General features: G+C 34.7%; 1 protein-coding gene across 2 annotated transcripts in view; it reads right to left on the reverse strand.

Moving 5' to 3' along the window:
* LOC100070526 (eyes shut homolog) overlaps positions 1 to 23677 on the reverse strand; it is a 319688-nt gene that overhangs the window by 13700 nt on the left and 282311 nt on the right. The window contains exons 5-6 of one of the 2 annotated variants that reach the window (XM_070244798.1): positions 21962 to 22076; positions 453 to 615 (exon numbers count right to left, since the gene is read on the reverse strand). In XM_070244798.1, the coding sequence (XP_070100899.1) occupies positions 453 to 615; positions 21962 to 22076 (278 nt within the window). Of the gene's footprint in view, positions 1 to 357; positions 616 to 21961; positions 22077 to 23677 lie in introns of those variants that run through there. The other variant, XM_023625135.2, reaches the window with a different exon arrangement.

Below are 23677 nucleotides of genomic sequence, written 5' to 3' on the forward strand. Positions count from 1 at the left end.
ATCACAGAAACCATATCTAACCTCCCAATTTATTCTCCCAGGGCCCATATTTTCTTTTCTCTTTTTCTAAAACAGATCCTTTGATTGTAAGCTTTCATGGGAGGACACTGCTTTCTGTAGGAGCATTTTATTTCAATTTACAATTATGTATCTATCATTGTGAGTATCTGCCCAATAACTCCCCTCCAGAAATAGTCAGATCTATGAGAGTAGGAAATAGTGGTAGTTTTATTCATACATGTATATTCTACACCAAGCAGAATTCCTGGGATGTAGTACGTGTTAAACATATGTCTGTTAAAGGAACAAATCAGAGAAAAAGGGTATTAGATTCATTTTTACTTTATTTTGTGTTTTGAGATACGAAATATTTCATGTAACTGGAAAATTGATATTTACCTAATAAATTTTGAAGTGATTCAGGAAAACTAAAAAAAAATTAGCTGGTTTACCTGTTAATCCCAATTGCCACACATGTTTAAATTGAGGGTGAGGAACTTTAGCTGGGCAAATATCATGGCTGGCGGCTCTGCAGTAGCAGGGGTACAGATGATTTAAGCAAACATTCTTCAGAAACCAACACGAATTTCTCATGCACCCTGGACTGCATGCATTCTATAAAATGAGAGTATTGAAAAGTGATAAATACCTTACTGATATGTGTTTCAGTTGTATATTTTTGCTTATGAAATACACAGCTAATTTCTGAAACTACTGAGTAAACTTTATGTGACATACCTTTATTACCACTCTTTGCTTATTCCTTCTATTCTTTTATCTTCTCTTTTTACCACCTTTCACTGTAGTCAAGTTCAAAATGCCTATGTGATGTTCTTTTGGCTTTGACTGACTCTTCAGTCTACAACTGCCCCTTATCTTCTGTTTTCTAGGCTATAATATTTTTTTTCACAAATTAAAAATTACTATGGTATAAATTAAGAGACATAAAATTTAAAATACACATGCCCCAATAGGATTAATACCAGAAAATGCAAAGGTACTGTTCAAATTTGTTGGGTTCTTTAAAATTTGTCATTTGAAAATATTTTAATATAATTTGTGATATTTGTGATTTGCCTATGGTAATCTCTGGTATCTTCAAATACAGAATTCATATCTGGTTTATAGTCACAGTGAAATTAATTAAATTTAACCAATTTCAAGTCACAGTCAAGCCATCATTAAATTTTAATGCATGCTACTTTACCGAGGTCTTAAGATGGCATAGACCAATAAGATAAATTTAAGCCCTGGAGACAGACGACAGATATAAGTTCTGTTTAGAGTATACCCTACAATCATGTCTACTTCTCTGAGTTTCCAGTGAGCAATTCCCCCTGAATTTGGCAGAGGAAAGCACAGCTGAGTCATGGGGCACAAGGAATTACTAACATCTGACATTTACTACACTAAGGAAGCTTAGTTCTAATTCTTTCAAGTCATGATGACCTTCTACCTTGATTTGCAATAAAATTTCATAATGGCTAGACAAAGTATGAATCTTAAAGTATAAATCTCTACATTAATTTATAAATGAGCAAATAACTAACTGAAATCAACACTAAAGATTAGCAATAATCTGAAAAATCATCATCTGACTATATTGAATGGGTACCAAGAGAATACAATTCTATGATAAATTTCTAAATCTTGAGATCACCAAAAGCTTTAACCTATCACTTTTATGCTAAGACACATAATTTTAAACTCTATGAATGGCAATAATCAATCTTCAATATTAGTGAACATTGTCTCCTACTGGATTTGTGATCTTCATCGTGATAAAAAATACAAAAGCCTAATAAATTTGAATGCAGAACTGTACAAAATAAACTTAGCAAAGTAGCATGTTATTTGCATCGAGAAGACCGTGTAGAGTTATCTCTTCACTTAAAACAAAACAAAAGAAAAAACAAAAAAACCTCACTTAAACTAAGCCACTTCTTAGGTTTTTGGTTGTGTTTTACTTGTGTGTGTGTGTGTGCTTGTGTTTTAAATTGAGAACATGAGAGGCAGCTGCACCACGTTTATTTTGTCTGGCAAACTCAGGAGCGATCCATTTAGAAAGAAGACTTTGTATCTTCTGTCACAACTTTGGAAGAGGTGGACCTGTAAGGAGTAGGCACCAACTAATCATGACGAATGCCAGGCAAAATGACAGGAATAGCATGGATACCTGCTCAGAGTGGTGCCATGCTGCTCATGTTGCTAGTTTGAATGACACTTGGAGACAAAATAGGGCTCTGGCTTTTTCTGAATAAAAAAATCAAAGTCCCTCATGACAGCTTTCAAGGGAAGTCAGAACAATTTATCATTAGACTCAGTCTAGACTCTTCTGTCCTGAATGAGGACACTGTGAAGGTATTCTGACTTTAGATAAAGTTTGGATTTACAGGGGGTTATTTGGGATGGGAAATTGGTGCTATTGTTACCATTTATAAATTATGGCAACACCAATAAATTACCATTTAACTTAACAATATGAGTGAAGGGAGCAATTTATTTCATGAGACCGCATGTAGAGGTTAGGAAGTATGGTGACACAGGTCTGTTTCTGAATTTGACCTCTCATTCACGACTTGTGTGCTCATGTGAGAATTCAGATAACCACACACACACAACAACAAGAAAATAGATGTACAATATAGCCTTTAAAACAGGTTAACAGAACATAAGTAAAGCAAGATAGTGAGATGGAAGAGGTCAGGCTTTTGATCAAGTAATGAAACTTTATCTCTTAACAGCTCTTAGCTTTCTCACAGCCAAGGAAAAAGAGAGACCATGAAAATATAGCACAGTCTTCTTATTGATTAATTTCATTTTAGTGGATTCATTCTAGTTTATTGGGAAAACCATATTTCCAGATAATATTTCTAAAGGATAATTGTCATATGGTAGAGCATGTTTAACAATTAATAATATTTTCATAGAAAATTATTTATTAAATTGGTCATGAATTCATAAAGTTTTCTTTGCATAGTGTTACTTTATTCAAGGAAGATGGTTTTAAATAAATCAAATTCTTCCTTTTTGAGTACAAATTTAGTAAATGCTGCTAATGAAGGAAAAGTAGTCATTCTGAATTCATGTGGATATGATGACTAACACAATAAACATTTCCTATTAAAACGCTGTTTTCTTAAGAAGTTCCTATAAACTTAAATAGAAAGACAATTTACTGATTCAGAATCATTTTTACAAACAGATCTGTGTCTTTGTGGAATTTGGTTACTCTAAAGTGGTCTCTCTTTTATGCTGAAGTGAATTTCCAGTAGAATTAATAGTCCTCTCTGTCATTAAGTTACCTAAAGTTCCACAGTGCTCTCAGGTGACATGGTAATGTTAATTTTTCTTCATTAATTATATTTGGACCCAAGGGGTTCTAAAAAGAGTTTACATGGAAATTCTCACTTAGCTATTTGAATTTTAATTTCTTCAAATTAATACTTGGAAGTAATGCCATTAAAAATAACCCTTATTTTTAATGCTGCATCCCATTGAATTTTTGGATTGGGTAACAAATATTTGTTAAAAAATCTGTGGTGGTCTGAGGAAAGATGTCAACATTCATGAGTTTCAACCTTTGAAATAGAAATATGACTCTCCTTTTATAAAATAAGTTCACTTTATGTGAGAGAGTGGATTTAGGGTGAGGAACTCAGCTGTTTGCCTGGGACTTGATTTTTTCAGCCCTAAAATTCCTGTGTCCAGTGAAGGCCTTCAGTCCTAGGCAAACTCAGATGGATGGTTGCCCTAAGTAGATCATCTATTCAAACTATTCCTCCTGAAATGAAGCAGGATGAGGAACAGAGCTGCAGCTGGCATGTGATGGGAGAAAGAAATGACCTGTTGCTCTAGGCCTCTGAAATGTGTGTGTGTGTTTGCGAGGGGTTAATACCACAGCATAACCTCCCTAACACACTTACCAAAAGCTTCCTCCATCTGGAGGTGAGACTAAACTCATTTTCTGAGGATTGTTTCAAATTTGAAATATTTATCAACTATGGTACATTGGCCCTTATCCTACAAATATATAGCTCATATTTCTGTAAGAAAATTAATATTACATTCATTGCAGTAAATAATAGGTATTTCTAAATTGTTAATAAAAATATACATGGAAAATGGCAGTGTTAGTCTATCCTGTACTTGACTGCCCAGGTTAGCTATAAAAATTGAAAACAGCAAACAATTCAGCACTTGCACTATTACATTCAGGAGTGAGTGGGGTGCCAGGGGGCGGGGGTATACACACATGCATTTGGAAGTGAACATCTATCTTGTTGTCGACAGTGAACTAATTAACCGGCACATATTAGAAAACTAAACTTGAACTGACTTTGAACTTCAATAAGCTTGAGAGAGCATAATTTTGGTAAGCAAACAGTGAAATTAAGACAATGATGAAGTAGTTTCACAATGACAGTAAAAAGAATCAAGAGTCAAGAAAATTGTCCATAAAAAGAAAAGCAATCTATTTCTTGTATCACATGTCAGTTTATGTTACATCAGAAAGGAACAAACTTTGCAGTACCAGAGTTTTGTGAATTTTATTTAATTGACACAAAATACATATTCATAACAATTTTATAACCCTAACCAACTGATTTAATATATCATGTGCCAAATGTATTTGATAATGCTTTCCTTAAGGCTTTTCTTTTTTATAAAGGGAAACCAGTTTTGATTGATAGTATGAAGATGATTTAAAAACAACTCTAGATGTTGATTTCTTATTTTAACAGCCACATTTCTTAGGCAAGATAATGATTTCTTGTGCCATATTAAGTGTCTTACATTTTCTCAAAGAAACTGTTTCCCCAAATCATGGCTTCTACCTGTCATTACAGCATCTATATTCTCTGATGATTCTATTTATATTCCTTTGAAGCATTTACCAATTTTTAGAAGCTGTATAAGAATATGTAGATTTTTTTCTTTTCTATAGTGAAGATATTAATAATAGGGATAAGCAATCCTCCATCCCTCTCTCCCGATGTGTGTGTATCATTTTACCATGCACATAAACTTTACCATTGTTCAGATACGTTCAAAAGCATTATCTTATTTTATTCATTTCATTTGAATTTTCAACAACCTTGATAAAGTCTTATTGTACTCTGTTCTATACTTCAGATAAGAAGACAATTATGAATTTAGTTTTTTTTAAGTTCATACACCTCAATTCTCGCAATGCTAGAACATAAACCTATACACTTGGGATTCAAATTCCATCATCTTTTACTTTATTTTTCTTTCTTCTCTATTCTTCAATAGAGGTAGTATTGGTGCAAGTGTTAATTGACTGACACAAAAGAAATAGTATCGCTAAAAATTTGAAGTATAGAATCCTATAAATCCAAAGTTTTACTGTGTTTGTGTCACCTCCTCCCAGCACTGCCATTTCTTATTTCATTCACCTTCTCAAGTTAGTACTAATAAGTCATTAAGATTTATTTGTAAAATATTCCACCTAGTTTTGAAAATTTTGATGATCTTTGAAAGAGCGGTGATGAATCCTCATAGAAAAAAATTAGAAAATATTCAATGATATACTGCCTACAAAAAACTCAATGTAGCTTTAAGGACACACATAAGACATACAAATACAAATGAATTTAACTTATATATAATATATAAACATATAATTAAAATTTACTTTACTAATATATAGTATATATTATTACATATATATTAATTTACATATATAGATATGTAGTCAAAAGCAATAAACAGACACTTTATTAAAATGGAGGTGGGGGCCAAAATGGAGACCTCTCTCACCCTTGGTCCATGGGTGACCCAGACAGGAAGAAGAAGGACTTTCTCTTCTTGATAGGCAAGATGCTCAGCCAGTGAGAGACGTGCAGCTCAGCCAATGAAAAGCCACTACACGTGGAACTCTCAATTCTTCCAATGGACTCTGTTCACTCCCGACTCCCTCTTCCCCTCCACAAAGAGCTGCTCTCCTTTTGCTGCTGGGGACTTGCACCTGGCACCCAATGGTCATAGACCCCAAATCATAATTTTTTTGCTGATCCCAAATAAGCCTATTTTTGCTGGAGAAATAATTGGCTGTCTCTTTAAGGTCAAAAACATAAATATAATCTACAAGTGTTTAAAGTGTTTACTCATTAGGAGATATTTCTTTCCCCTTCTTAAATATATACATTTTGTAAAATTATTCTATATTAATATGGATAAAGTGTAAAATTCTCCAAGGCTATCCTGTTCTCTAATGTATTTATTCCCTCTGAAGGACTTTTGTTTTTAAACCTCCTAAATACAGTGTCTGTTACAAAAACTCCTATGGTTGCTTTATACTAAGTAAAGAAAATTAGAAAAGGCACAGAAAATCTTCAGAGGGAAGTCATTCCTTCCTGTTCCACGTTGAATCAATTAGTCTCCAAGCAGTATGAGAATGGTCTGATTGTCTTTACTCCTCAATCAACTTTCGGCTCCCAGGCTGTAAATGGCTTTGCCATGATACTAAACCCCAGTGATGGTTTCTCACACAACTTATGCCCTTGAATGCCAAATATCATTCAATTTTAGAAATGTATTTGATAGTCTTAGAAAGAGGAGAAATGATGACCTTTATGACTTACAATAATATTAAAATTACTTGCCTTTAAATTTAAATAAAATTAAAATTCCCTATAACAACTATAGTTAAATTTCATCTTTTCTGGAGAAATAGCAATATTTCAACTTTAAAAATACATATATATAATTTTGTTTCCACAGCATTTTCAATTTTCTAAATTGATGCTGTTTTTCATGACATGGTTAGACATATTTGACAAGGTTGACATTCTAGGAAGAGTATATCCTTAACAGGCTAAGAGTGACTCAAATATTCTTTTTTACTTGCATAAGTAGTTGAAAAATTAGTTTAATAGTTAATCATTCATCTGGTTTAATACAAATCAAGTTTCTGTAGCATTTTGTTATATTACTTCAACCCATCTGTAATTGGTATTTTGCTATTTAACCAAATATTTAAATTAAATATTTGTGTTACATAGCCTTTCCATCTGTAAAAGTATATTTTGAACTAAATCTCCCGCCAAAAGCCTTAAAATTTCTCCAGTATCATTTTTGTATAATCACTATTTACCTCACTGATTTCAGTTTTTTATTTTTTATGTTTTTTATTTTTATTTTTTTTAAAGATTTTATTTTTTCCTTTTTCTCCCCAAAGCCCCCCGGTACATAGTTGTGTATTCTTCGTTGTGGGTTCCTTTAGTTGTGGCATGTGGGACGCTGCCTCAGCGTGGTCTGACGAGCAGTGCCATGTCCGCGCCCAGGATTCGAACCGACGAAACACTGGGCCGCCTGCAGCAGAGCGCGCGAACTTAACCACTCGGCCACGGGGCCAGCCCCCTGACTGATTTCAGTTTTTACACCCAGAAACTTAAATCTTAAATTTGTTTTCCCAAATAAATTATTGAATATTTTCTCTTAAATAGCCAAATGAGTAAATTTCTTAAATAATTCCTTATATATCACATGAATTCTGATTTTGTCTATATAAATCTCCATAACTGTTGGGTATTCCTTCTAATAAATTGCCATTGGAGTAACATATGATTTTCCCCAGACTTTGACTCCAAAATATAATCAACTAGATGGTTTTACTTATTTTGTTTCAAGTCATGGTCGACATATTGAGGCAGTCTTTCACAAGTAAATTTTCTAGCCTTAGAAATTTAGTAAATTATACTATTTAATTCAAATTTTTTAAAAAGTTCAAATCATTGATTAGAAAATTTTCTTGCATGAGAAATATTAAAAAATAATCTATGAATTCTATTAGTCATTAAGTGGAAAACAATTATAGATCTGCTAGATTAATAATATTGAAATACGAAAAGAATAAAACTTTAAAATATGATAATTTGGCATGAGTTGAGATAGCCTGGTTCATTGCTGGATGTGAGTTTAAGACATACTTTAACTCTTGGCCCTCATAAAAGAGATCAAGTTGTATCACATTAAAAATATTAAAATTCACCATGGCATCCTTTACTTTGGGACCAATTCTAGATAATTTAAAAATTCTTTCAGGTCTTTCTTATCTCTATCTTTTATATTAAGAATTTTATGGAGGAAATTCACGGACAATGTGCTTCTCTGGGTCACTTAGGGTCAAAAGTTGGGCTCCTTCACCCTGGATGACACCACTGAGCTCTTAACATCATTACTAAAGAGATAGAAAATGTGTATTAAAATTACGTCTTTGGCCAAGTAGAACCTTGTGGAGTAAGAAGAGAGGCAGCTAATTTTTAAAACTGAAACTTATGTTTCCTGATTTCTATATTCACTGTTCAAATAGGATGAGTAATTTTAAATTTTTTTGCATGAAAATTTAACTGGGTGACAGTGCATTTCAAGCTTTTTTGGTATGATTATGTAAGTAAACTTTGCACTTCACTGTAAAGAATTCTAGTCGTCAGCATATTGTCAGAAGGAATTTTTTGTAAGTTGAGACAGATTTCTTGCAAAAAGACACACTAACTTTGCGAAGAGCTGTGGAAAGATAAACCGAGTGAAGACTTAGGCTAAGGAATTTTAGTAATTTACTAAGAATTAGTGAAGTACATTTCTTTCTCTGTCCTCATAATGAATGCAAGAATAATTAGGGACTGACCTAGATTTGCTAATAGTAAACCTACTCAAAATACAATGGCAAGAACCAATAAAAAAACTGTTACTCCAATTCTTTCAGGACCTACAACGTTCCTGTGGTCACCACCCGTCTGCCTGCAATTCTCCCTCGCTACACTTTTCTGCCTAATCACAGACTTAGATAGGAAAAGATTATGAAGAGCTGGGGAAGGTACATAGAAAATAGACTTTAGATACTTAAGTATATATTTAAGAATGCTTAAGTATCTGTGGATCTCTCTCTCTCTCTCCCTCCCTCACTGTCAGTCTGAGGAAAGAATCCTCCTTATAATAGGTGGATTCTATTATCAAACCCAAATTTTGAGTGACCATTGTAAAGCATGAGATGAGATCATGGCATGTGCCTGCGGTACAGAATTTCCACAAAGGAGTTTTTCAAAAAATATTCTTTTAATGAGAACAATAGTGACATGGCACAAATAAGAAGGCCAAGAACTCTAAAAGAGTAAAAAAGAAGAATGGAGACATTTTCCATAAAGACACCTTACTAAGGATTTCACCAAAACTTATTGAGGAAGAATGAAAGTTAGTTAACTCTGTGCTTCTGTAATAGCTGCCATTATATCTACAATGAAGATGTTGGCTATATAGTCAATTACATGTGGTTCTCACTTCGTAGTGTGGATTGCCTTATTTTTAATTAACGCTTTTGTTGGTCTCTTAGAGTGCCAGGTGAAAACATTACTTCATAAATTGTTAAAGATAACAGTGGAATCATGTAGATCATAATTCATAAAAATTAGATGTCCATATTCTTGGAAGAACACTAGCTGAACAGTGATCCATGTATAAACCAGACCTAATTCAACGCCTGTTATACCAGACAAGCAACTGATAGGATCCCGTTTCATTCTCCAATGTGTCCTGGCGTGGATGATAAATTAGTAAGTCACGCACACATGCAGGATGTGGCATTAGCAGAAGCTATTCCTGTCTGAGTGAGTGATGGGAGAGCAAAATGTTAAAAGACAAGACCTCACTTTATGAGCATGCCTGCTGTTTCCCTAACTAGCTGCCAAATGAACCCACTGAACATGTCCATCATTTCAAAATAAATGTAGAATTTTAGCCATTCCTTCTGAGATACAGTCCAACCAATCATCTTGCTCTTTTTTATTCACTTATGTCACTTAGCACCGACAGCTCTAAAACTCAACCAAAACTAGAAATGCCCACTAACAATAAATCTAGGGTGGCTTCTCTTTGTGTTTCCTGTGTGTCTTTTGGAGAGGACCCATTGCCATTCCTATACTCAAACTCATGTGTTCAGTTAGAGAACTGCTCTAATAATTTTCAACTAGCAAATTTATTTTTGTGTTAAAAATGAATTTTCTAGAAATCTCTGTGCCTTTGTTTCCTGTTGCTGCTGAAATTAATGATTACAACCCTAGTAGTTTAAAACATTATTCTGTTGTATTTCTGGAGGTCAGAAGTCCAAAATCTGTTCTACCTAGGTCAAGCCAAGGTTTCAGGAGGGCGGGCTGCTTCTGCAGAATCTGAAGGGAGGCTCTGTTTCCCTGCCTTTTTCAGTTTCTAGTGGTTGCCTCTATCCCTTGGCTCGTGGTCTCTCCCTACATCTTCAGAGAACATCACTTCAGTCTCAACTTCTGTCATCTCATCACTTTCTCTGTTCTGACTCCTTCTGTGGCCCGGTTATAAGGATCTTCGTGATCACATCAGCCCATCTGGATAATCCAAGATAATCTCCTTGTATCAAGATCCTTGTCTTAATCACATCTTCACAGTCTCTTTTTCCGTTTAAGATAACATTCACAGGTCCTGGGGATTAGGGCCCAGGCATATTTGGGGTGCCATTCCTCAGCCAACCACACTCTGGATTATTCCCAGCAACCGTTCATGAAAGCAATCCCTCAGTTTCCTTCACATCTACGGTTGACACCCCTTTGTAGGTACCTGACCTTAACACAGTGACAGATATGATGGCTCTAACTCATGCTAATGAGCATTTTTGGAGGAAAGTTGCCATCTTAAAGATCCAAAACATAACATGAATGAGATTCACATAAATAACCATTCTTTTTTTAATAACTTGTTTTTGTAGTTTCACCAGTGATTTCTCCTTAATTATGAGGCAAATTTTTAAATTGTTGAAAGCTCTTCAAGCATAATATTTTTCTGTTCATTTTTTCAGCTTAATTTTTAATGAACGTATATTGGCACCTTGAGTTTCTCGAAAGCAGGTAAAGTGTTTTTATGTGTTTCCTTTAAATATGAGCATTTCAGCCACTCACAGAGATTGCACTAATTTAGATGAATTAAGCTGTTACATACACTTAAGCTGTTTTAATTTACTTTATCCTTTGCTGTAAAAATTCTGCTTAAAATAAGGAAGAGAAATGATAAAAGATATGCTTATAACTTCTTCCATTCTTGCTTTCATAAGTGGATAATGGTATCAAATCAAATCAAATCAAATTTAAAAAGTGTGAGAGAAGTTTTGAAATATATACATCATTCAGAATCTCTTTTAAATTTCTTCCCATTATATAGATAGCACTAATTATTATAATGAATCAATAGAAAACATATGAAATGACAAAGTACTACTCATTGTAAACCAGTTCATTTACATGTCATGCAATTAGAAGTGACATTGACATAAGTGCTAACCTCTGAGGATTTCTATTTTTGTCCTAGAACTACTATTAAGACATCTGTAAATTTTCTATTCTCAAATTCTTTGACATATAATAGAAGCTGCATGGTCACTTTAATTTCTATCAGTCCTGATAAGTTGGAAACATCTGTTGCTTTATTATTGCTTGCAGCCTAGGAAGGCACAAGGTCGACAGGACCCAGATAATATGATGTGAGTTTGACCGTAAAAGTTTTCTACCACTTTTTGTGACTAACAATTGTAGGGCAATAGAACCATTTGAAAACTACTTAAACATGAAACCTAGGAAAGATTTTTTCTTGTATTCTTTGAAAAATTTCGTCCAAGTCAAAACACGTTGTTTTTGTTTACTTATTTGAAATATGACAGTGATTCAAACGATTAAAATATATGGAAGAACTGAAAAAAGGAGGTAACATATGTACATGCAAAAGACATAAAAAAGTAAAATCTGGGGCTGACCTGGTGGTGTAGTGGTTAAGTTCATATGCTTTCCTTTGGTGGTCTGAGGTTTGCAGGTTCAAATCCCGGGCATGGCCGTACACACTGTTCATCAAGCCATGCTGTGGCAGCATCCCATGTACAAAATAGAGGAAGACTGGCACAGATGTTAGCTCAGGGACAATCTTCCTCAAGCAAAAAGGGTAAAATTGGCAACAGATGTTTGTTCAAGGCCAATCTTCCTCACCAAAAAAAAAGAAAAAAGCTAAAAGCTAGTGAAAGGACACTGGTGTCTTTCAAACACTATTTTAAGCACAAGTCAATTTGCATGCCAAGACTCTGAACAAGAGTTGGGTAAATTACCCAATTAACAAAATAGATTCAGAAAGCCATTAAAAAATATGTCTATGAAAGAGAGAGAAGAACAGAAGGATAACTATCTCTGAGGTGTAAGACGTGAAACAGGAGATTATTGAAGCGGATCCTGATTGTACGGCATTGCTGAAGCTACTTCAAGCGGTTCAATGACTTGCCTTGCTCTATTTTATGTTCAGTAAGTCTGGAATCCTGCTCCTGCCTCTCTTTCTCCTTAAAAACAAAGGAGAGAGAGTTCTCTCTTATTATCACATTAGCTCAGGCTACTTAACAAAACTGCTCCAGACTTTTCATCTAAATGTCCAATTACATAAATAAAGAAAAAAAATAAACAAATTTGATCTAAGTGAGTATTTCAGAGGGAAGGATTGAGAAGCAGAGTCTGTGACCAAGAAACTACACATTCTTCTTTCTGAACTGCAAGTACCTAATCTGTTCCCAATGGATGAAGGAAAATAATAGGAAAGCAATTTGACTTAACTGACCAAATGCACCAAATGTCAGATGCAGGGCCCGCTTAAACCAGGAAAAGGCTTCTCAGTCTGGAATCTCTCGATGTTATGGTCTGTAAGTTTGAGGAAGAAGCTTCCCTTTTTGAAGTCTGAGATTCTTTCCACTTTCATAAAGTCTATCTTTTTGTGCACAAGTTTTACTATTTTCCAACTTCCACAGCCTAAACTCCCTCTAAGGCAGGTTCTCTCAAGCTCAGGAATATAGATATTTTGGACCTGATGCTTCTTTGACACAGAGGGCCGTCATGTGCATTGTAGGGTGCTGAGCAGCAACCTGGCCTCTCCCCACCAGACACCAGGAGCAGCCCCAATCCCTATTGTGACAACAAAAATGTCTGTAGACCTTGTTGAGTGTCTCCCGGGGGCACAATCACACTTGGTCCCTCCAGGGATCTTCTGCGTCTGACTTTACCTATTCTCTTCCAGACACATCTGTGCTTCTCAGCACAAACTACCACACTACCCATCGAGGCCCTACACCTGAAGAAACTGTCAGAGGACTGATAAAGAATGAAAGCGTTGGGGTGTTTATCTCATTAAAGGGACAATCAGAAGGTATCTTGGGCGTCTTAGAATGTAGTTCTTGGTCCAATAGAAAATGATTTCCTGGTCAATTTAGGCTTTAGCAGCAGATCATAGTGTGAATTTTATATTTTTTCATTTTGCGTATGCATGTAAACTACTTTTTTGAGTGTTTATAACACAGTTTATCCAATGCCGCTTTCTTTGATTTATTGACTTTTATAATTTTTTACATAAAAAAGCATTATTGAGGGAAATTTTGTACATTACATAATTCGTACCATGTTTCACCAAATGCACCTGTCCCCAAATTCCATGTCAAGCTAGCTCTGACGACCCCATTACTGACAACCCCATTACTAAGAGAGACATCTGTTTTTGGTCAGTTTATGGAATGCGTGCTCTTCCTACATAAAAACATCCTTCTGAATCGGTTCCCATCCACTCCTCTTGCCAGAATTTGCCTTCTGTGGAAGAAGGTTAGTTCTGTACAAAGAAACAAAGATATCTATCTCCTTGGAGCTTAAATTTTGGCCTACTATAGTCTCACAGACAGTGAACAAGATACAGGAAGAAGTATATCGTTATTTGGAAAGCTGGATGGTAATCATTGTTAAGAAGAAACAGAGAAAAAGGAGATGACATGCGTGGGCTGGAAGGGAGTATTTGACATTTTTGATGGAGTGTCTAGGGAAAGGACTCCCCGAGAAGGTAAACATCTGAGAAAATACTCAGAACGAAGAAACCCACAAATCAGAAATTTGGGTAAAATATCCAACACAAAGGACCTGAGACAGGAGCATACCTGGGTTCTTTTAGGAACTTCAAAGAGGCCACTGCTGTGATTTTAGAGTGAGCTAGAAGGAAGAGGTTCACATTGAACCTCTAGTTAAATGCTTACCTGGTCTAGCTCTTGGAAAGTCTAATTATGTGAGCCTTCAAATTTGTGTGGGGGAGCGTGTGTGTTTGTATGAATGTGACAGAAAGAGAGAGGGAGAGAGAGAGAGAAATATTCTGTTTAGATTTTCTGTTGTCGCAACTAAAATTTTAAAACTCTAAACCTACCCCAAAAGCAAATTGTACTGATGCAATTCTAATTTGAGCTTTACTTCTTTGAGTGTGAGTTTGCATAAGTCACACTTGTTGAAAAGAATTGTAAAAAAAGAAAAGATTTAACTAGAGGATGGAAATAGATGAGAGAAATAAAACAGATGGTAAAGTTAAACTAGATTAGTTTTAAATTTTGTTTTATTGTTGGTTCCCCAATGAATCTTTATAGGAGACTTAAAAAGATGAGATAAAACATCAACTGCATGCTTATCTCTGTATCTCTGAACCAGCTGTACAAGAAGACAACCAAAGGAGCTGTGTATGAAGCTCTGATAGCATTTTCTTTGATGGGAGAAAAAGCAGCAGTTAACAATTCTAAGTCATAACATCATGAAATTATAAAATATATGGATAGACACAAACCAGAAATTGTGGCTCTACCTATGTGTATTATCTATTAAAAATGAAATTAAACTTTTTAGTAATCATTGAAATGCTAAGGAAAAGAAATTCTGAGTCATTGCTTTGAGGCAATGTAAATAGTTCTTAATTGCATAGTGCCTGTATTTTTACTTTATGATGTGTATAACATCAATCATGTTTTTTAATTTAGACGCTGTCATTTATTCATTTTTTATAAACACAAAATTGACAGTAGGATCTTTTTTCTTTTTTTTTGTCATGAGCTCTCAATTTCTTCCATGATTTATTCTTATGTGGTTGTTATTAGAAATCCGACTCTCTCATGTGGGAAGTAACAATTGTTTTATCATGGAGCCATTTATATTATTAATATTGAGAATGCAATTGACATTGTGAAAGGGCTTTATTAGAAATTCTTCATTACGATTCCAATGAGAAAGTTCAGCATCCTTATGCCACTTTAATTATAAAGAAAATGAATTGAAAATAGAGAAATTTAACTCATGATGAAGAGCATGGCTTAGAATTAATAAGGTTCTGACCTTCAGGGGTTTTTTTTAAGCCTTAACATTGTCCAGGCTGGTGCATTTAATATAAACTTCCTAATCTTACAGTCATTATGGAAGATGCTTCATTCTGCATATTACTTCATTTAAATCCATATTCAAAAGAAATAAATTGTTTTGATCAGATTATGATTTTAGTGTAATCCCATTAACAGGAGTAAACGACTGTCAAATCATTGGTTTATTTCCTTTTGGCCTATATTATACACATCTGTGTAATCCAAATATGGTCCAGACTCTTTGGCCATCGAAGCTCTGAGTAACCTTGGTCTTTCCTCACATCTGGATTTTAATGCAGAGCCTCCCTGTGATTCCCCAAGCCAATCTTCTCCACGTTTCTCTCTGGCTCCCTGCTTCTCTGTGCTCGTGTGCATTAATTTGTCCTGGATCACATGGCTAGTGGACCTCAGATAATTCTGTTTCCATAAAGTCAATTCAAATATACTAGGAAATTTTCTTTTTATTAAAACATTGTGAAGTCCTTAATGATTACAGGGATGGATGGCATCAGAAGCTACACCACCTTGTGCCATCTAACTCGCTCCCTCCCCTGTGCTTCTTGCAGCCTGAAAGCCTGGGCTCCTGATGCACTATCCCTTCCGATGTCTGAACACTCTGGGAGCTGACATCAAGTGGATGATTTCTGTGGGAGCAGTGCTGCCATGCCTGTGGACACTTACCACAACACAGAAAGTACATCAACAGTATCTTATTTTGTTGCAAATGGATAAATATCATATATATGTATGGCTGAACCCAAAACCCTAGGTAGAATGATATAGCCATTTTTCAGTGAACATTTTGATTGGACTATTTTCCAAAAATCATAATAGACTTCAAAAGCATAGTCAAAATTGGATGCATATTCTTTTACATGAACAAATTATAATTTTTTAGCTATTCTTGCTGCTTTATTTGATTAGTTTTATTATAAAATAAGTAATAATATAGTGAATATTTTCTACATATTTAACATAATGTTGTTTTCTTCCTTCAGGTATTTCTAGGTGTTGAATTATTACTTACCGAAAAACTTTAGGTACATACCGAATTGTCATCGGCTGGCTTTATTGCAAGCCTCGTTTTCCCTATATACACGGGAAAATGCTGTCTCCCTCTTCCTGTGTGGGACAGAAAGGACTCAAAGGAGTCCTGAACAAAAGGCTCAACTTTTCATGGACTTAGGGGGAGGGAGAGAAGAAGGGCTGGGGGTGGGAAAGTGCTAAGTCAGTGTGGAAAGGAGTGCAGCAGCCAAGGCCCCTGCATGTGGAGGTCTCCTTGGAGGCTCCTGGGAACGCCCTAGTTGAGGCCTGTGGCCTGCCTCCCCATCATGATAGAGGCCTCCGAATAAGGTGCTTGGGCTGGAAATGAAATCCACATGAGCATGACTGAGAGGAAGGTGGGGGGACTGGCTGAGTCCTTGACGGTCTGGTGTGGGCAGCTTCCCTCTGTGAGGCCTGACAGGCAAAGCCTTAGAATTGTCTACGGTGGGGCTTGAAAGGTCACACATGGTGGTTTGTATGGTTTGAGATAGCAGTAAAGATTCATTTTTTCCCCAGTGCATTTTGATGAGAAAACCTGCCTTTCTCCATTAAATTATCTTGGTTTCTTTGTTGGAAATCAACAGACCGTTTCCCTGTGGATCTGCTTCTGAACTATCCATTTTATCTCTCATCTTTTTGTCTATCCTTGTGCCAATACTACGCTGTCTTGATACTCTAGCTCTACAGTAACTCTTGAAATCAGGTAGGGAAAATCCTCCAGATTCATTTTCATTTATGTTTACTTTGACTACTTGAGGTCATTAAAGTTCCATATAAATTTTATAATCAGTTTGTCAATCTCTACAAAATGCCTGGGGTTATCAGTAAGAAGAAAGGGCATCATAAAAATATGAACTCTTCCAACCTGTGAGTATGTTATAACTATTTATGTAGAACTTTTTAAATTTCTTTATGCAATGTTTTGTAGTTTTCAGCAGAGAGATCTTGCCCGTATTTTGTGAAGTTTATTCTGAAGTATTTGTGATCATATCATAATCATGCTTAATTTCATTTCCCAGTTACTTGTTGCTATATTATAGAAATAGTATTGGGTTCTGTGTAGTTATCTTGTATCTTGGGACTTTGGTAAATTCACTTGTTAGTTCTATTGTTTTGTTTTGTAGATTTCTAATGAAGTCATGAGATATGTATATCAAACCCCGTTTACTGCTATTTTTCTTATCCTTATATTTTATTTATTTTTCTTCTTATTGGACTGGTAAAAACTTCTAGTAAAATGCTGATGAGAACTGGTGAATACTTGTGCCAACTTTAGTGGGAAAGCAATCAGACTTCCACGTATGAGTATGATGTTACCTTTAGCTTTTTGGAGATATCCTCTATCAGACTGAAGATGTTCCCTTGATTACTAGTTTGCTGAGCTGTATCACAAATGTTAGTGAGTTTTGTTAATTGCTCGTTCTGAATCTAGTTAGAAGATCATATGATTTTTCACTTGTGTTCTGTTAATATGGTGAAACATAGTAACTGATTTAGATTTCTGAATAAATATTGTGACCTTGAGAAAAATCTTTCTTGGTCTTGAGATAATATTTTTATATCTTTGTGTATTCAACTTATTATATTATTAAAGATTTATTCACATATTAATAAAGAATATTTAATATTTAAATAATAAAAATAGTATTTATAAATAAATATTTAAATAATAAAACTGTAATTTTGTTTTCTTGTAAGGTCTTTATGAGACTTTAGCCTCGGGATTAATGTTGCTTCATCAAAGTGAGTTGAGATTTGTTCCCTCCTCCTCTGTTACCTGTAATAGTTTGTGCATGATTGATCTTATTTCTGCCTCAAATATTTGATGGATTCTACCAGTGAAGCATCTGGTCTTGGAGTTTTCTTAGGGAGGAAGTTTGTAATTATAAGTTTAATTAATTTGATATAGGACTAGACTATTCAGATATTAAAATATGATTAAAAGTATTCTTTTCTACTACAAACATTAAAGGTATTTAAAAAATCCATCTAAGTAAAGATTTAGCAACATCATACACATTTTTATTTGCTATCTTTATTAGCATTTATTTGAAATATTTTATAATTTCCCTTGTGATTTCTTATTTGTTCCATGTGATATTTAGAAGTAGATTTTCTAATTTCCAAATACTTAGTGATTTTCTCAATATTGTTCTATAATTTTGTTGTAGTCAAAGAATATACTTCTTGTGATTTTAGACTTTTAAAATTTATTGAGACTTGTTTCATGGCCAAGGATAGAGATCTGGTTGACATCTTACGTGTTGTTGAGAAGAATAAATGTTTAGCAGCTGTTGGGTGTGATGTCTGTAACGTCATTTCAGTAAGTGGATTGATGGTATCATTCAAATCTTCTCTAACCTTACTGATTTTCTTTCTACTTGTTCTACCAATTATTGAAAGAGAAGCATTCAAATCTCAATTACAGTTGTAGTTTTACTTATTTCTCCTTTGGGTTCTGTCCATTTCTGATAAATGTATTTTGAAGCTCTGTTATTAAATGTATAATTTGACTTGATTAGTTGACCCACTTATGTTGAAATGACGTCTTTTATATTTCATTACATTAGAATTTACCTTATTTATAAAGCTAAATCAGTATATTGTTTGCTTCATTTTATATGACCTATCTTTCCCATTATTTTACTTTCTATATGTGTGTATCTTTTCATATAAAATGAATCACTCTCTTTCTCTCTCTCTCTCTGTCTTTTTTTTTTTTTTTGGCTGAGGAAGATTTGCCCTGAGCTAACATCTGTTACCAATCTCCCTCTTTTTCTTTGCTTGAGGCAGACTAGCCCTGAGCTCACATCTGTGCCAGTCTTCCTCTGTTTTATATGTGGGTCACCACCACAGCATAGCTGACTAGTGGTGTAGTTCCATGCCTGGGATCCAAACCTGTGCACCTGGGCCACCAAAGTGGAGAGTGCCAAACTTAACCACTACTCCATGAAGCTTGCCCTTAAAATGAATCTCTTTTAAACAACATTTGATTAAGTCTTGCTTTATGTACCATTAACAAACTTTGCCTATTAACTGGAGTGTATAGTCAATTTATATTTAGTGTAATCTTGAATTTGGTTGGATTTAAGTGTACCGTTTTACTATTTGTTTGTTTTATGTCCTCTCTCTTCTCTTTCCCTCTGAATGTAAAATATATTTGTTTTCTATAAATAGGAGAAGAAATAGTGTATGTCTTTTCCTAAAATATTATAGCTCATCAAATATTCTCTTTGAAATTAGTTGACATTTTCAGAAGCTTACTAAGGCAAATATAAAACTAGAAAAACAAATGTCAGCTATGGAATTCCAAAAATATTATAACCTAGAAAAATGCTTTTTGTATTTGCCTTCCAGAAACAATTTGAATATATGCATGGTATTTTATTTTCTTAAGCATATTACATTGAACTTAAATGTCATGGGAGCTTTTTAAAATATCATGAAGAATAATGGCAATTCCCACCATTCATAACCATTATATAATCTGAACAATATATTTGTAAACATACACTAAATTTTAAATTAAACTAATTTAAATATAAACTATTTCACAACTCAACACAGCCAAAATTAATATTATTAGTCAATAGGGAAAAGTATATATTTGAAAAATTATTATAATGTTAGAACCATTTAGTAATGTACATTATCTTCATCAACACCTACATTTTAACCCAATGAGAATGCCAATAACCTTCTTTTCTTGCTGATATTTAACCTAACGGAAGTCATTAAACTTAAAGTAGAATTATAAACAAAGCAGATTCTGCAAGGTGATGAAAAGTCTAGTCAAATTCCTTGAAAAAGAAATTCAAACTGGGTTTAGAGTCAATCACATATAGGTATTTGTTGAGGCATTAGAATGGGTGAGATCTCCTAGGAAAAGTGGTGATGAAGGAAGCAAAATTTCAAAATAAGTCAGAGATAAATGCTCAGAGGCTATCCTGAGATAAAGCAGGAACCAAAAACCAAAACATAAGCAGTATAATATAGAACAATTCAAATCAAAGGAAGACAGACATTTCAATGAGAGAATTCTTATTAAGGAAAGGGTAAATAAATTTTAAAGGAAAAAGAAATGATAGCATATTCTTTGTATTGAAAATAGATAAGTATAGTGCTTGAAAGTATGAGTTCTAGAGTCACACAGAGGACATGCAAATCTAGTTTTGTCCATCCCTATCCATATGTGTGACCTTTGGAAAAGATTCAAAAGTTCAGTAGATGTTTTATCTTTCTATAAATGGAATGGTATTTATGTGAAGATCAAATGAGGTAATGATCATAAATGATATTTTATAGTACCAAGTGTATTATAGCTGCTAAATACATGTTATGTTATCTTATACATTCTTGTATAGTAGCATTATTATATTTTAGCATATGTTTCCAAAAATAGATGCACAAATTTGTCCATGGTCTATTCCATAAGCTGGCTTTTCATTATTTTAAAATTTCAGTAAAATATTTTAAACAACAGAAAAGTCAAGAAAAAAATCAAAGGAACACCATGAAGGCTGGCCCCATGGTGGAGTAAAGTTTGGTGCTCCACTTTGGCAGCCGGGGTTCACAGGTCTGGATCCTGGGTGTAGACCTACAGTACTCATCAGCCATGCTGTGGCAGTGACCCACATACAAAATAGAGGGAGATTGGCCCAGACCTTAGCTCAGGGTGAATCTTCCTCAAGCAAAATAAAAGGAAGATTGGCAGCAAATGTTAGCTCAGGGCTAATCTTCTTCAGCAAAAATTTTTTTAAAATAAAAAGAACACCATAATCCTACCACCTTTATTTGCCAAAAATACATTTTTAAGAAATAAAGCATTACGGATACATTGGAAGTGCCCTCTGAACTCTCCCCACCTGTCTCCCTGTAGGCAGCCCTTTTAGTAAAGCCAGTGTGTATATTTCTGATGTATGTATTTACACGTTTGCTATATATTTATGCAATCACAGACAATATGGATTTTTTTGTGTGTTTTAAAAGTTTAACTAATCATCATCAGAGTGCACGTATATCATTCCTCAATAAGATTTTAAAATTGAACATTATGTTCCGATATTTATAAATATTAATACATGTAGGTATTGCTCACTTATTTTAACCACTCTGTATAATTCCATGATATGACTACACCATGATGAGTTTATACACAGGCTTTAGTTTATTTCACATGTGGAGTGAAAATTCTTGTATATGTCTCTTTCAGTACATACCTGATAATATCTGCAATAGATGTAACTAAATGGAAATGCTGAGTTGTAGGATATGCCTCACTGTGTGTAGTACACATACTCTGTATTTGCTAAGTCATTTCAAAAACTATCCACCAAAAAAAGCCTATTTTTATGTCCTGACTAACAACTACCTGATTAATTGTATTCCCCATCTAGTCCAAGAGCTTAAGGCATGAGTAACTGTGCTTTTATATATACAGAGATATATTGCCAGGTCTCAATTAGCTATATACTTATTTTATAATAAAAACACTGCCTAGAACACTTATTAATGCCCTCCCAACATAATTCTTATAAGTTATAAATCTCTATTAGTAAGCTTTATATAACTCACATTTAAATATACGTATAAGGATATATTTCCCCGGTTTAGATTAACAGAAGCATTTGAAATACAGACTGCCTGAAGCTGTTGTATTTTGAAGTGCTAAATTACTTTGCAATGTATTAACTTACTTACTCTGAATCTCCCAATTATATTGAAACACCATCCTTCATTCTGACAGTTGACGCAGAGCAGTCTGCAGTGGTCAATTACTTTCTCACAGTTTTTTCCAGTAAATCCTGGCAAACAACTGTAAATACATCAACGTAAACAAGAAAAGTTACAATTTAAATATTTTCACAAAAGTCTATTAACAGTCTGCCAAAAACAATAACACTTTGTTTAAATTACGTACAACATATATTATTACATGATATTTTCAATCATTAATTTTGTCCATGCCTACTTGTGTTTTTAGCAAAGGAGAAAAAGATTAATCTGTTTAGAGGGAATGAGAGTAAACCACATTTTCATTTAATGATCTTAATATTATCTTTTGAGAATTTAAAAGTACAATCTACTTTGGCCTAAACAGACACTTAACAATAAAATATGGGTTTTAGAAAACCATTGGAATAAATGAGATCATTATTGAAATGTGAAAATAAAAGATGACAAATGAGATTTTTAATGCTTAGCAGAGCGGTTATGTACGGCTGGTGTGCCAGCAGGAGTCAATCATGACACACAGGAGTTTGTGATGTACTGTGAAGAGTTGCATGGACAATGATGGTATGATCATAGTTGGGCTAATTGTAGGGTTTATTTGTTGTCATTTTTACATTGTTTGATAAAGCAATCATATGGTACAAGTGCCTGACCATAAGCTTCTTTGATTGTAATGTAAGTGCCTGACATTAAGCTTTGGGCTGCTGAGGCATCCGTTTCAAAGACTTCCATCTCAAATAAACATGGGCAGCTGTATGACAGCTACTAGCTACACAACTAGATAGGGAGCCAGGCCTCCCCCGCCCCGAAGTCACCCTTTTAGAAAGCCCTGAGTCATGTAAGCAACTGACTACTTTGGGTGACCCTGCTTTTCCTTTCCCGCTCCTAATTCCTGCTGTCATGTTCTAAATTCACCAATAAAAAGTAAAACGGTGAAACCCTAGGCACCCCACCCTTGACCCCAGTAAAATCAGAGCCTGGGTTCACACTCTCTCTCTCTTTCTCCACCAGCAACCTGGCTGTGTGGCCCTTGGTGTACCCAGTATCCTATTAAGAGTTGTGACTAATAAACCTTGTTTTTTCACAGTTCCCAGTGGTTGTTGTTAAGGTGTGTCCTAGAATCCTAATGAGAACCACAGGGTTGAGGGAAACATCGGCTTCCTGGGGAAAATGTCTGTGGAGGCTGCCACAAGCAGTAAGGGCCCGGGTGAGTGCCCGAGGCCTTCCTAGATGACGGCGAGTGCTGCAGTGTTCCCAGACCACAGCATCACTATCCACAGGCTGAGACAGACAAGAAGGACTCTGGGTTCCAGTTTACCGCAGTTCATTAGCTGCAAGCAATAGGGGGCTAAGAACACATACTGCTGTTCTGGCTTCCTCTGCCCTCACTCAGCAATTTGTGAGAAATATTCCTGCACTTTATATCACATTTAGTAAACTTTCTACTATAAAGTGAATGGGACACCAAATTAAATGACAAGGGCGTCTCTCTAAAGTAAACACTAGAGATTTTAAGACCAAAAATAACACTTTTGAATACTAAGTTGTTACAAGCTGATTTAATAATAAAGTGAATTGTACCATATATTCATTATTTCAAGTTTCTTATAAGAACACAGGATAATTTCATAAAAGAAGGACTCAAGTGTGATGTTGACACAGTTTAACCGAAGTGGTATCAGT

The sequence above is a fragment of the Equus caballus genome, chromosome 20 (assembly GCF_041296265.1).
Source record: "Equus caballus isolate H_3958 breed thoroughbred chromosome 20, TB-T2T, whole genome shotgun sequence".
In the NCBI taxonomy this organism is placed as follows: domain Eukaryota; kingdom Metazoa; phylum Chordata; class Mammalia; order Perissodactyla; family Equidae; genus Equus; species Equus caballus.